Source organism: Amia ocellicauda, chromosome 19 (assembly GCF_036373705.1).
Source record: "Amia ocellicauda isolate fAmiCal2 chromosome 19, fAmiCal2.hap1, whole genome shotgun sequence".
Taxonomy (NCBI): domain Eukaryota; kingdom Metazoa; phylum Chordata; class Actinopteri; order Amiiformes; family Amiidae; genus Amia; species Amia ocellicauda.
In genome coordinates this window covers 5216930-5233273 of record NC_089868.1, presented here as the reverse complement: position 1 = coordinate 5233273, position 16344 = coordinate 5216930, and the positions used below count along the sequence as shown (strand labels likewise).

General features: G+C 38.6%; 1 protein-coding gene across 5 annotated transcripts in view; it reads right to left on the bottom strand.

Annotated features, from left to right (window-relative positions):
- elavl4 (ELAV like neuron-specific RNA binding protein 4) overlaps window positions 1-16344 on the bottom strand; it is a 169092-nt gene that overhangs the window by 57688 nt on the left and 95060 nt on the right. For all 5 annotated transcript variants that reach the window (XM_066692004.1, XM_066692003.1, XM_066692002.1 and 2 more), the window contains exon 3: window positions 12900-13140. In XM_066692004.1, the coding sequence (XP_066548101.1) occupies window positions 12900-13140 (241 nt within the window). The remainder of the gene's footprint in view (window positions 1-12899; window positions 13141-16344) is intronic.

Sequence of the window (16344 nt, the reverse complement as noted above, 5' to 3'; positions counted from 1 at the left end):
ATTTGCACAAGCTCACCAAAATTGGACAGTTGAAGACTGGAAAAATGTTGCCTGGTCTGATGAGTCTCGATTTCTGTTGACACATTCAGATGGTAGAGTCAGAATTTGGCGTAAACAGAATGAGAACATGGATCCATCATGCCTTGTTACCACTGTGCAGGCTGGTGGTGGTGGTGTAATGGTGTGGGGGATGTTTTCTTGGCACACTTTAGGCCCCTTAGTGCCAACTGGGCATCGTTTAAATGCCACGGCCTACCTGAGCATTGTTTCTGACCATGTCCATCCCTTTATGACCACCATGTACCCATCCTCTGATGGCTACTTCCAGCAGGATAATGCACCATGTCACAAAGGTTGAATCATTTCAAATTGGTTTCTTGTACTAAACTGGCCCCCACAGTCACCAGATCTAAACCCAATAGAGCTTCTTTGGGATGTGGTGGAACGGGAGCTTCGTGCCCTGGATGTGCATCCCACAAATCTCCATCAACTGAGAACGTGAAACATGGAACTCGCCCCTGTCTAGCACATTGCCTTCATTCATCTACCTATAGTCCTGTTCCTTTAATGCTGTGGCTTATTAACATATGGTAATGACTTAGCAATTGATAACATAAGATGCAAACGTTTTCCGGGCTGACATTAAACATGTGCATAGCACAATCAAATCTGAATTGCGTGAAAGCCTTAATTAGACTGAATACACACATTTTTGTGCGATATTTGCATAGCAAATTCATCCAATAATTGCGCAAAACTGTGCTTAAACAGTGGGAATAACAGCACACTGTGGAATGGCACAGGTGGGTTTGTGAGCCGCAAACAGGCTTGCTATAAAATGGTATATTCCAATGTTGATTCGTGTCATGTTTGAATATCTCTCCTTTTTTGGCCAAGTCGCACATTTCTTCCATGGCACACATTATGCGTGGAAATTGCGTGAAGTTTGAATATCGGGCCCAAAATGTGCACAGTTTATACATCGAGTATAATAAACAATGTTTGCTTGTACTAGTAATTATAGCTAGTATTTAGTGTATCCTTCACATTGTACTTATGCACTGAACATGAAGTTTACAAATGAGAGGAGGCCATTCGACCCATCGTGCTCGTTTGGTGTCCATAAATAACTAAGTGATCCTATCCAGTCTAATTTTAAATGTTCCCAAATATTCAGCTTCAACCACATCGCTGGGGAGTTTGTTCCAGATTGCAACAACTCTGTTTCAAGAAGTGTCTCCTGTTTTCTATCTTGAATGCCTTGAAGCCCAATTTCCATTTGTGTCCCAGGTCTGTGTGTCCCTGCAGATCTGGAAAAGCTCCTCTGGTTTGATGTGGTTGATGCCGTTAATGATTTTGAAGACTTGAATCAAGTCCCCACGTAGTCTCTTCTGTTCCATGGTGAAGAGGTTCAGTTCCCTCAGTCTCTCCGAGTAGGACATTCCCTTCAATCCTGGAATAAGTCTAGTTGCTCTCCTCTGAACTGCCTCTAGAGTAGCGATATCTTTCTTGGAGTGTGGTGTGCAGAATTGTACACAGTATTCCAGATGAGGTCTAACTAGTGCATTGTCTTAACATTACTTCTCTTGTTTTAAATTCTACACTTTTGACTATACAGTAAGGGAAAAAGTATTTGATCCCCTGCTGATTTTGTACATTTGCCCACTGACAAAGAAATGATCAGTCTATAATTTTAATGGTAGGTGTATTTTAACAGCGAGAGACAGAATAACAGCAAAAAAATCCAGAAAAACGCATTTCAAAAAAGTTATAAATTGATTTGCATGTTAATGAGTGAAATAAGTATTTGATCCCCTATCAATCAGCAAGATTTCTGGCTCCCAGGTGTCTTTTATACAGGTAATGAGCTGAGATTAGGAGCACTCTCTTAAAGGGAGTGCTCCTAATCTCAGCTCGTTACCTGTATAAAAGACACCTGTCCACAGAAGCAATCAATCAATCAGATTCCAAACTCTCCACCATGGCCAAGACCAAAGAGCTGTCCGAGGATGTCAGGGACAAGATTGTAGACCTACACAAGGCTGGAATGGGCTACAAGACCATCGCCAAGCAGCTTGGTGAGAAGGTGACAACAGTTGGTGCGATTATTCGCAAATGGAAGAAACACAAAATAACTGTCAGTCTCCCTCAGTCTGGGGCTCCATGCAAGATCTCACCTCGTGGAGTTTCAATGATCATGAGAACGGTGAGGAATCAGCCCAAAACTACACTGGAGGATCTTGTTAATGATCTCAAGGCAGCTGGGATCATAGTCACCAAGAAAACAACTGGTAACACACCACGCCGTAAAGGACTGAAATCCTGCAGCGCCCGCAAGGTCCCCCTGCTCAAGAAAGCACATGTACAGGCCCGTCTGAAGTTTGCCAATGAACATCTGAATGATTCAGAGGAGAACTGGGTGAAAGTGTTGTGGACAGATTAGACCAAAATCGAGCTCTTTGGCATCAACTCAACTCACCGTGTTTGCAGGAGGAGGAATGACCCCAAGAACACCATCCCCACTCAAACATGGAGGTGGAAACATTATGCTTTGAGGGTGTTTTTCTGCTAAGGGGACAGGACAACTGCACCGCATCAAAGGGACGATGGACGGGGCCATGTACCGTCAAATCTTGGGTGAGAACCTCCTTCCCTCAGCCAGGGCTTTGAAAATGGGTCGTGGATGGGTATTCCAGCATGACAATGACCCAAAAGACACAGCCAAGGCAACAAAGGAGTGGCTCAAGAAGAAGCACATTAAGGTCCTGGAGTGGCCTAGCCAGTCTCCAGACCTTAATCCCATAGAAAATCTGTGGAGGGAGCTGAAGGTTCGAGTTGCCAAACGTCAGCCTCGAAACCTTAATGACTTGGAGAGGATCTCCAAAGAGGAGTGGGACAAAATCCCTCCTGAGATGTGTGCAAACCTGGTGGCCAACTACAAGAAACGTCTGACCTCTGTGATTGCCAACAAGGGTTTTGCCACCAAGTACTAAGTCGAAGGGGTCAAATACTTATTTCCCTCATTAACATGCAAATCAATTTATAACTTTTTTGAAATGCGTTTTGCTGGATTTTTTTGCTGTTATTCTGTCTCTCACTGTTAAAATACACCTACCATTAAAATTATAGACTGATCATTTCTTTGTCAGTGGGCAAACGTACAAAATCAGCAGGGGATCAAATACTTTTTTCTCTCACTGTATACCCTCATATTCTGTTTGCCTTTTTTATTGCTTCCCCACATTGTTTGGATGGAGAAAGTGAGGAGTCCATGTAGACTCCTAGGTCTTTCTCATGCGTTACTTCATCTAGTTCTGTTCCTCTCAGTGTAATTATAGTGGATATTTTTGTTACCTGCATTTAATACCTTGCACTTGTCCACAGTGAATTTCATCTGCCAGGTGTCAGCCCACAAATTAATATTATCTAAGTCCCTTCGAATAACCTGTGCTGCCGAGATTGTATATATATAATATAGATTAGAAAAAGCAAAGGCCCTAATACTGATCCCTGTGGAACTCCACTAACAACCTCATTCCAGTTAGAAGCAACTCCTCTTATCACCACCCTCTGTTTCCTATACATCAACCAGTTCATAATCCATCTACTTACATTACCCTGAATGTCTACAGCTTCCAATTTGACTTTGGTGTGGAACCTTATCAAAAGCTTTTGGAAAATCAAAGTATATCATATCATATGCTTTCACCTGATCTACAGCTGCAGTTGCATGTTCAAAAAATTCTATTAAATTAGTAAGACATGATCTGCCTCGTCTAAATCCATGCAGACTAAGATGCTCCTCTATTTTCCATTTATTCATTTTTTCCAACATTTTACAAGTAATGCAGGTGAGACTGATTGGTCTGTAATTCCCTGGCTTAGTTTTGTCCCCTTTCTTGTGAATTGGTATGACATTTGCTGTCTTCCAGTCAGTTGGCACATCCCCTATTCTAAGTGTCTTTTGGAATATTTGAGTTAGCGGTCTATACATAATTTCCCTCATTTTTTTGCATACTGTTGGAAATATACAATTTTATTATATTTTTTGTGTACTAAGCAAGGAGTCTGGTTACCATGGATACACCCTATGCATTATTTCTACAGTTCCTACCCTGAAAAATTATTAATAATCATTAAACCATTAATTACACATATTCCAACATAACCATGATATACAACTGCACATTATACCTAAGGAAAGCTTATTATGTATGATTATGTATGATCATTGTGAAATATTACTAGGGGTCTGGATAGTAAGCTAATGGATAAATATCCATATTATTCACTAAGTTCAAAATGATCACTCGCCTACAAATGAATCACATGCACAAACTAATTAAATTGAAACATATATAACAGAATTCTAAATAGATTCACTCCATCACTCATTTTTTTTAGAACTGACACCACTGGCGGACCATTTTTGCATTCGGCGGACCATTTTTGCATTCGGACTACAATATCAGCAATAATTTGTTTATTCAGAGATATTTTAGCTTGGGAACAGGGAATTGTACATTATGCAGTTCAAAGTACTTTATTTTATAATAATAATATTATACCATCTTGGGCAGACTTTAACATAAATAAAATGTGTGATTTGGATATTTAAAGGCCCTGTAATGTAAGCTGTTTTAAACCTTGTATACTGTTTCTTACTGTATAGGGTTATACTGCGTGAAGACTACTTCTTAAGCTAACTGGGCTGTTTTAAATGTAGTCAGGAATTTACAATTACCAACATGCACAGTTTTAATTGTAAAATGGTCCTTGCTAATTATACTGGCAATTCTGGTACAGACATTGAAATTGGCAGTAGGCAGGGATAGCATTATCAATGATGTTGAGTGATATTGAGAGAGTCAGCTATACATTTGTACTCAAATGTTCAAAAGGAAAAACTGGTGATATATAAGGAATGCCTTGTAATGGATGGCTGTATAAAGGACAATTGGGTGATATATATATATATATATATATATATATATATATATATATATATATATATATGTTGTTTTCATTTTGTAAATGTACATTAATTTGTATAAATTATTAGTATTATTCGTAATCATTCGTAAGTGTTGGGACAACCGATCATTCTTAATACTACTGAAATTAATGGTTTTGTATCCATGGGGGCTAAAAAGTAATTTTCCGGGCACTGCCAAAGTATTGTAGGAGAGCAAAATATTGGTAATGTATGCTTGAAGTTAAATAATAATAATTTGTTTACTTTATTTTGTATTTAGATTGTACAAAACTATTTGCAAGAAATGCTGCTAAAACTATAAAAACAATAATCAGTTAGTGTGCAATCATTAAATTTTCATGGCCTTATCAGAAGGTGGCTTTATTTTTCTATGTGCTTATTAATTCCAGTCTGGTATGAATGATTGTTCAAGCAGTAACATTCTCATTTTCAGGAAAAGCTGTCCTCATTGCTACTGTATGAAACAAAAACCAAGAAGAATACATTTGGAATGAAGCTTTGATTAGAATGCTAAATTAATCCAAAGCCGTTTATAACAGATTTGCATATATTGTATCTAATCACATACAGTAGTGTTTATCTTTTTATAGGAACTGTCTTATTAATTTGAATACACAGCAATAATATTAACCAAAATAATATTAACTGTGGGAGAAACATTTTGTATTCTCACTTAGCCTTGATTAAAATAAAAATATAGTAAACATTACAGTTGAAATGAGCTTGTATCTTTTCGTAGCCTTCTCAAAATCAGTTTTGTTTGGAGAATTACCTAAAAAAGAAACAAATTAAGATGAAAACTATGAATAAGCTGGAACAGCAAAATTGAAGTTACATAATACTTTTTGAAAGTCCCCATTTGACTGACTACAACAACTTTACTGTTTAAAAGTACATATGTTTATTAATCAAAGTTCAATGTCAATCCACATTTAATCTGCAATGTCCCCAAAATATGTAATACATACCAAATACTGTATACACCATAATCTAATTGAACTTAGGGATTGATTAAACTATGTACATTTAGAAGGGTTTCTGACAACATTGATGATTTTAGATTTAAAATTGGAAATTAACCTATTTTTAATTTGGCCGTAAATTACATGCATCAAGGATGAACTGCAAGAGAACATATAGTAGTGAGCACACAAATCACAGCCTAAAACCTGACAGCACACCAAAGAGCACTTGAAGCCTAGGCTTGTGTACTTCACTTTGACACCTAATCTAGTGCCTGTGCCTCCTGGTCAAAATGTGATGTAGTCCAGACACACAGCCACTCAGTACTCTCCTCCTAAACTGATGGCATTAGCCTGGCTTTTTTAATGAGATTATCAAGTGCAAAGTGTCACTAAGTAGGATATAAAATGGAAGCCATTATCTGGCATTATCTCAGAATAACCTCCCCATCCATCTGCTTGCCACCCACACACCCACTAGTCCTAGATTAGAAACATTATTAACTGGGGAATGCTGTTTACACACCTCTGCTCTCCATATAGCGAGGAATCTCCAGGCCAGCTGAAATCTAGCAGCCGCTGCGCCTCCTGTTCAGAATAATTACTTGGAGCACAGCCTGAGCTAACTGGATTCAAATCCTGCAGCTGCTTTAAACTCCAGAGTAGAATAAACCACTCAGACTGTTTTGCATTGCATCTCCCTCCCTGGCTGGTCTTGGAGCGATTTCCCACATGACAGGCATTTCTTAGTGAGTGCATGAGCTGTCGTGGTTTGTGGTGCCGGAATATTTACAGTTGGTTAATTGGTAGGAAAGCACAATTCACACTTAGGGTTGTATTTTCATATTTGTGTCTGCTGCAGAAGTATCTGGAAGCAGTTAGTTTATTATGCTGCAATTTGTTATGCTTAAACAGTCAGAGATTCTTTAACTTGAAGCTACAAATCTGAAGGAATTTGTCTCTTTCACTCTCTATCAAGGCCAAATTAAAGTCAGTCAGTCAGCAGGGGCGGTTCTGAGGGGGGGCCAGTGCCCCTGTGACAGCAAGTTTGCCCCCCGTGGTCCACCTAACTGTCACCTATCACTGCTGACAAAACACCGTCAGCATCCCCCCTGCTGCCACCACGGACAAAACACTGTCAGCACCCCCCCCCCCCCCCCCACCCCGGCTAACATCGTGGACAAAACACCCCCCTATTCAAGCACCGTGGAGAAATTCATGCAACCCTTAATATTACAACTGGCCCCAGCCAGGCCCCCCCATCGGAAATGGTCTAGAACCACCACTTGTCAGTCAGTACAACTCAGGTTGGCATTCTCACTCTTGAACCCCAGACTGTCTGTCTCCTACCGGTAATGAACTTTGATTACGAATCTGCCTCATCCTTTTTGTACTTATTATTACTGTTTGTCTCTTAGTTAGGAACTGTTGATGTTTAATTAGTGCTCGACCAGAGCTAGGTTTTGTTTTGTTAGTTTTGACACTGTGCCTGCCATTGAGGAAAGCAATAAACCAACAGCATGCCTGTTTTGTACCCTCTGCCTGCCTCCCTACTGTGTTTCAAGACCAGACCCCACCTACAAACAAGGCCCCCCAACAGGCCCCCCAACCTGCCACAATATGTATATTTAGAAATGTGAACAGAACCTGCAATTTATTCACCAAATAATGAGTTTCTGGGGCATGATTCACAGTGTAAATCAGGATAAAACTGCAATCTTGTCCTGGCTTACCACAAAAAAATTGCAAACAAAAAATATTAACAGGTTCTGGAGTCATGTTGACCACCAAATACACCGCTTAGAAAACCTTGTTGGCCTATCTCACAATGTTCTATTCATGGTTTAAATCATACCTGTGAAACAGACTCCAATATGTATAGATTAATGAAAACCACTCAAATGTAACTGAAGTTAAGTATGGAGTCCCACAGGTCTCAGTCCTCGGACCTATACTTTTTTCATTGTACATGCGCTCTTTAGATGATATAATTCGATGACATAATATTAAGTTTCACAGTTACGCAGACGACACACAATTATTTGTCAGTTGTTGTCCCAACAATGCCATAGACATAGAAACACTAATCTGCTGTCTGTCCAAGATAAAAAAAATTATGACAAGTAATTTTCTTATGCTTAATTCTGATAATACAGAAGTCCTAATTTTAGGGGACAAAAATCTAATTGTTCATCATACACTGACAAAACTAAGGAGATGGCATGAAACCTGGGTGTCATCTGTGACCATGATCTATCCTTTGAATCACACATTCAGAATGTGTCGAGATCTTCCTTCCTCCAGCTTAGAAACATTGCTAGACTAAGACAATTCCTCTCATTACATGACACTGAGAAACTGATACATGTATTTGTTACATGTAGATTGGATTACTGTAATGCCAGTCTCTCAGGTAGCACAAACGGAGCTATTGCTGCACTTCAGTTAGTCCAAAATGCTGCTGGAAGAATGCTTACTAAAACAACAAAACATGAACAGATCACTCCAATATTAGCTTCTCTTCACTTGCTCCCCGTGCGCTACAGAATATACTTTAAAGTTCTCTTACTAGCATTTAAAGCACTAAAGGGACTAGCACCTCCCTACTTAAAAGATCTCCTTATCGAATACACTCCAGGTCAGCTATTGAGATCCCAAGAAGACGGTGGTAGAGCATTTAGTTATAAGGCCCAAAAACTGAGGGTCCAACGAGGCACCCCGTCCCCCACCGTGGAAGCCTGACAAGGCACCCAACACCCCAAGATCTGACGAGCCATCGTCACCCAAGGGCTGTTGATGGTTCAACCAACCCCCCTACCCCTGAGGGCCTGATGTAACAACTATACTGCCTGGAGGGGAGGCAACCATTAGGCCTGGACAGTCATGGACAGTCATGGACCCCCAGAGATTTTTCTCCTACATGCCATCCATAGGGGATTTTAGTTTTTCTCTCCTCCATACCATGGTTTATTTAAATTTAAATTTCCATTTACATTATTTTAGAGCACTGTTAATGTTCTATTTTTATTTTTACTTTATTCTATTTATGTATTTTTTATTTTGCTGTATGTTTGTTGTATGTTTACCAGTCATAATCAATGTTGCAGAGAAATAATTATATAAATATTATTTTAATATCAGATTAAAGGACTAGTAGCATGGGGTAGTTACCAATTACAGTTATATTATTCATGTTTACAAAAAAAGAACACTACTGATCCATAGATAAAATAATTCCTGGCATCATCATTTCAAATTTGTTTAATGAAACTATGTATTTTCAATATGGGGCTTTGAGGATGATCAGACCTGATCATACATAGTATAGGGATTCATATCAGTTTAGTATATATATATATATATATATATAAAAATATTTTAATTATTATTATAATTATTACTGCCAGCGGCAATGGATACAAATATGAATTTGCACTACATTCAAAATTTTACGAAGCCAACAAATGAATTAACAATGCATCAGAATAGACATCTGTATCTGTCACTTGGACAAATGATCTTCATCTTACTAGGGCTGTAACAAACGACTATTTTGATAATCGATTAATCTGTCGATTACTAATTCTAATTTTGAGTTCCTCCTCATCTTGCATAATGCTTGAGATGGCAGTTATAAAACCAAAAGAAGACGTGCCAAAAATAAAGGGTAATATAGTTTATACAGTGAGGGAAAAAAGTATTTGATCCCCTGCTGATTTTGTACGTTTGCCCACTGACAAATAAATGATCAGTCTATAATTTTAATGGTAGGTGTATTTTAACAGTGAGAGACAGAATAACAACAAAAAAATCCAGAAAAACGCATTTCAAAAAAGTTATAAAATGTTTGGCATGTTAATGAGGGAAATAAGTATTTGATCCCCTATCAATCAGCAAGATTTCTGGCTCCCAGGTGTCTTTTATACAGGTAACGAGCTGAGATTAGGAGCACTCTCTTAAAGGCAGTGCTCCTAATCTCAGCTCGTTACCTGTATAAAAGACACCTGTCCACAGAAGCAATCAATCAATCAGATTCCAAACTCTCCACCATGGCCAAGACCAAAGAGCTGTCCAAGGATGTCAGGGACAAGATTGTAGACCTACACAAGGCTGGAATGGGCTACAAGACCATCACCAAGCAGCTTGGTGAGAAGGTGACAACAGTTGGTGCGATTATTCGCAAATGGAAGAAACACAAAATAACTGTCAGTCTCCCTCGGTCTGGGGCTCCATGCAAGATCTCACCTCGTGGAGTTTCAATGATCATGAGAACGGTGAGGAATCAGCCCAGAACTACACGGGAGGATCTTGTTAATGATCTCAAGGCAGCTGGGACCATAGTCACCAAGAAAACAATTGGTAACACACTACGCCGTGAAGGACTTAAATCCTGCAGCGCCCGCAAGGTCCCCCTGCTCAAGAAAGCACATGTACAGGCCCGTCTGAAGTTTGCCATTGAACATCTGAATGATTCAGAGGAGAACTGGGTGAAAGTGTTGTGGTCAGATGAGACCAAAATCGAGCTTTTTGGCATCAACTCAACTCGCCGTGTTTGGAGGAGGAGGAATGACCCCAAGAACACCATCCCCACTGTCAAACATGGAGGTGGAAACATTATGCTTTGGGGGTGTTTTTCGGCTAAGGGGACAGGACAACTGCACCGCATCAAAGGGACGATGGATGGGGCCATGTACCGTCAAATCTTGGGTGAGAACCTCCTTCCCTCAGCCAGGGCATTGAAAATGGGTCGTGGATGGCTATTCCAGCATGACAATGACCCAAAACACACAGCCAAGGCAACAAAGGAGTGGCTCAAGAAGAAGCACATTAAGGTCCTGGAGTGGCCTAGCCAGTCTCAAGACCTTAATCCCATAGAAAATCTGTGGAGGGAGCTGAAGGTTCGAGCTGCCAAACGTCAGCCTCGAAACCTTAATGACTTGGAGAGGATCTGCAAAGAGGAGTGGGACAAAATCCCTCCTGAGATGTGTGCAAACCTGGTGGCCAACTACAAGAAAGGTCTGACCTCTGTGATTGCCAACAAGGGTTTTGCCACCAAGTACTAAGTCGAAGGGGTCAAATACTTATTTCCCTCATTAACATGCAAATCAATTTATAACTTTTTCGAAATGCGTTTTTCTGGATTTTTTTGCTGTTATTCTGTCTCTCACTGTTAAAATACACCTACCATTAAAATTATAGACTGATCATTTCTTTGTCAGTGGGCAAACATACAAAATCAGCAGGGGATCAAATACTTTTTTCCCTCACTGTATATTAACAGGTGTTTTTACATTGATCTCAAAACAAAAGCTGTTTTACTCTTCAGTTTGAAAGGTGCTAAAGTATTTTGATACAAAATAAAAGAGTAGATAAAAATAAAGTAAACATTAAATTCAGTGTTTACAGGCTTTTCTACATCAACAGTCCAATACTGGACTATGGAGGTATATATTTTTTATAATAATTCTAGACAGTGGTTAAGTAAATAAATGGTTTTAAATAAATAGTTTAACGTTGAAACATACACTCTGCTTTTGTGTTTATGGTGAGGTGTGTAATATATATTTTTTTAACATCTATATAAGATTGCGTTATAAATAAAATGTATAATATAAATATTAATAATAATAATGTAGTTGAGGAGGTAAAGAAACTGGCATAGCGGATCCAAAGTGTACTATTATTATTATTATTATTATTATTATTAATAATAATAATAATAATAATAATAATAAAAAGTGTCATGTCATTGACGGACAACTTTTGGGATGTCTGTACCAGCTGAGCGTCTTCATCCTTTGTCATCATGGCTCCGTGTGTTTTCTCTTCAGGTGCTCATGCATCATTGTCGCGCTCCCGCACCATGTGAGTTGAGCTTTGCACATATTGCAACAAACTGTCTTCTTTGATGTGTTCAGTGTAAAGTGCTCCAATACTTTAGAAGACTTTCATGGCTTTTCACTGGTGTAGCTGCAGCTCCGGTAGACCCAACTAATCCACGATGAAATTCGTTGCCAACGATTTTTAATAATCAACGTAATCGATTTAATCGATTAGTTGTTGCAGCCCTACATCTTACTATGTGTTTGTTTTTAAATATATATACAGCATATATCTACTTTGTGTATATATAAAATATATATATATATATATATATATATATATATATATATATATATATTTATTTATATTTATATACATATATATCTATATTCTACAACTGACAACATTGACAGACTGTTTTACTACAATGTGAACAATCATTTGTTTCTGTAGGTTCATACAGCTTGAGGAACACATGGTTTGAATTCCAGTTGTCTCACAGACATCACAACACTAGAAGCGTGTCAGAGTGATACATTATATAACAAACAGTACCGTGTTGGAGAGGATTTGACAAACAAAAGGCAGGATTTCAACTCTTATCATTTAAAGATCATGATAAATCTGTTCTAGCCTCATCTTAGCCAAAGCCAAAGCCAAACATTTTTCCACAGTGACTTGACTGCTTGCTGTCTTGTGGGTGATTTAAAGCAGCTGACCTGCCCAATATGCTGTTTCCCCTTTATTTCAACAATATAGTACTAATGAAAAATGTGTTTATTAGAGAATTAAATATCCAGGAAAACTGTACAAAGAAGTATGAAGGTTATTTACTTTCACCAAGTGGACAAATCACAATCGTGAAAATAGCAAGTTCCAATATCACAATTTGTGCTTCGCAAACTTATTTCTTAAATTAATGTAATTCTCATTTTGGCTGTCATGGCCAGATGTTTCTTATAAATATTATTTCAGAATGTGTGTCAATCCTGGATAAGGCACCCTGAATCCATGATTAAAAAAACAACAACAAAAAAACGAGTTCAGCAATAACAGGAAGCCCACCTCAGTCCCTCCTCTCATCCACCTTTACACTTCTCTTCCCCTGAATTATTTACCTGTGATCTTGTCTCGGACCAGCTTGCAGGATTCGATCTCTCCGATGCTGCCGAACAGACTGCGGAACTCCTCTTGGGTCATGTTCTGGGGCAGGTAGTTGACAATGAGGTTGGTCTTGCTGTCGTCAGTGACACTGCCAGTCTGCATAGGGGAGGGGCAGCTCCGACTGTTACTGGAAGGCCCGTTAGCCGTAGTGGCGCTCGGCCCATTCGTCACCTGAGGGTCCATGTTGCTGATTATCTGGGGGGGAATAAATAAGACAGGCCTCTCAGTCTGTGGGAAAGTTGTGTATACCAGGGTTGTGACTTATTAGGATTGCCTGGTTTAACATGGGAAATTCACATGAAGAGCAAGACACAGGTGCAGGCAGCACCAAATATCTACAGCCCTGACTTAAGACACAAAAATGTAAACCTTCCTGCTTTTTTGTTCAGTGACATCCAAATCCCCTGGCACTGACAGTTTTTTGTGTTTTTTTCTTTGCTCAAATATTTTAAGTTACCCTTTCTGCTTTGATAATTCGCATATTCAGAAACTAACAATGAGGACCCTTTAGCATGGCATTTCTGTCATGTGGAACAATATTTGCAGCTCGTTTAACAATCTGGTTGAGGAGCAGGTGTTTGAAGTAGAGCTGATCACCCCTGGGGGAAAGAAGCTGAGGCAGTTACAGACTGGTGTGCTTATCTTCAAGCAAAGACTTATTTTAAGATTCTGACTGCCACCAAATGTATTCATCCATTAGCATAAAATGTGCATTTAATTTAATAATATGAATCATAGTTACAGAATTTTAATTTTTGTCATCCACTTACTGAAGTTAGGGAGCTAAAGACTTTCTGCCAGGTGTGCTATTTTCACTCATCGTTGGAATTTCTGCAGCCACAACACTGCCCACCAGTTCCCTGGTCGTGAAAAGTGTCACTGCTGGTGGCAGTACTCTGCAGGATTTAATGTCTGAAAAATGTATTGCAACCTGGAAGCACAAAAGCTCAACTGTGAAACTTCTGCTGATGTATTCTCTGACACAGGCACTTGAATAATCCGGGGGTCCAAGTAATTTAAAATGTTACCAATGATAGAGGATAGAAGGGAGTTCAGAATGAATTAGGGCATTGCCTCTAATCTATGGCAGGGCTGAGATATGATGCTTTTTACAGCAGTGTATGCACTGTCCACAATTTAGAATAGTTTGTTTTGAGGTTTAAATTGAATTGTGTAACAAAATATATGTTGTCATGCAGTTCAAATAGTGCTGGTTGTTTTTAAATAATTTAATTTTTACTGCTAAAAGGAATGTATTTGTAGGCAGACACATAGGTAAGTTTTCTGTCCTTAGCTACGAACATTTTAACATAACTGATTTGAATTTTGTTATTGTATTAATGAACCACATGATTATCAACATTAATTTAATCTTCCTAATACTGTTAAATATCACAGCAGCAGCTGAGTGAAATTTACAGTTAATTTGGTTAGATAGATCTAAAATAATGTGTAAAATTGTGTGTAATATCCGTCATCCTCTGGGAACTGTTCACGGTTTATTAGTTACATTTTGTCATGAGTTTATGCTTTATATAAAGGCTTGGTATTTCCAGGTTTATCTTTCAAAACACTTCATCTTTAATATGCCAACTGTTAAAATATAGAGAGCTTTAAAAAGACTTTTGGTCTCAATGAGTCCTTATTTGTATTGGCTAGTTACTCTCTCTGTATCACTTGATTGCAATTTAAACCATATCCTTTAAATGGAAAGGGATTATTATTAAATGCTTGAATCGTCATTAGATCATACTGATATAACATATTTTGATAACATAGACATAGATAGTCAACACTAATAACAGTTTTAAAGGTAGGAATAGTCCAAAAGTAGTAAACCTATACATATATTAAAGGCAAAGTGTTGTGATACAAAAATAGAGTGAACAAGGCAGTTAAGTGTAAGTGTATGTAATTCTCTTATTTCTGAAACACCATTTACTCTTGACAGCTTCCAAATAGCCCTAATACAAAGGCACAAAGTGGACACAGAAAATAGTTAGATGCATCATTAAAAAAGCTGTGTCCTTCAAGTGGCTTTGGGAGTGTAAAAGTACAAATTTAAAATAATCAATTTGATTAGAGTGCAAGAAGTGTCTTTAACAACCTCAAGTGTATGTGTTGTTGGGAAGGGACAATTTCATTTCTGAAGCTAACTAATGCATAATAAATATATTTTGGGCAATGAAGAAGTAAAAATACAAAAGAAGCTACATTCCACCAATGCGCAAACTGTTTTGATTATATCCTGTCTTAAACATGATTCAATATATCAAAAGATTCGGCATTCGGAAAGCCAACCAAAGATTAGCCTAATTTATCATATCCTTGCTATGTCTAATTAAAGAAAGCTTTTTTGTTGTCTATTTCCAAAACTGCCCTCATGATATTGTAGAAGTGGGAAAAACACATCTATACATTTAAAAATAAAATAAAAAATAAAAATAAAGTACAAATGTTACAATATATGTGGACAAATACATATATAGTCTCAGTTTATTTAAATGTATGTATGTGTGTGTATATATATATATATATATATATATATATATATACACTCACCTAAAGGATTATTAGGAACACCTGTTCAATTTCTCATTAATGCAATTATCTAACCAACCAATCACATGGCAGTTGCTTCAATGCATTTAGGGGTGTGGTCCTGGTCAAGACAATCTCCTGAACTCCAAACTGAATGTCTGAATGGGAAAGAAAGGTGATTTAAGCAATTTTGAGCGTGGCATGGTTGTTGGTGCCAGACAGGCCGGTCTGAGTATTTCACAATCTGCTCAGTTACTGGGATTTTCACGCACAACCATTTCTAGGGTTTACAAAGAATGGTGTGAAAAGGGAAAAACATCCAGTATGCGGCAGTCCTGTGGGCGAAAATGCCTTGTTGATGCTAGAGGTCAGAGGAGAATGGGCCGACTGATTCAAGCTGATAGAAGAGCAACTTTGACTGAAATAACCACTCGTTACAACCGAGGTATGCAGCAAAGCATTTGTGAAGCCACAACACGTACAACCTTGAGGCGGATGGGCTACAACAGCAGAAGACCCCACCGGGTACCACTCATCTCCACTACAAATAGGAAAAAGAGGCTACAATTTGCACAAGCTCACCAAAATTGGACAGTTAAAGACTGGATAAATGTTGCCTGGTCTGATGAGTCTCGATTTCTGTTGAGACATTCAGATGGTAGAGTCAGAATTTGGCGTAAACAGAATGAGAACATGGATCCATCATGCCTTGTTACCACTGTGCAGGCTGGTGGTGGTGGTGTAATGGTGTGCGGGATGTTTTCTTGGCACACTTTAGGCCCCTTAGTGCCAATTGGGCATCGTTTAAATGCCACGGCCTACCTGAGCATTGTTTCTGACCATGTCCATCCCTTTATG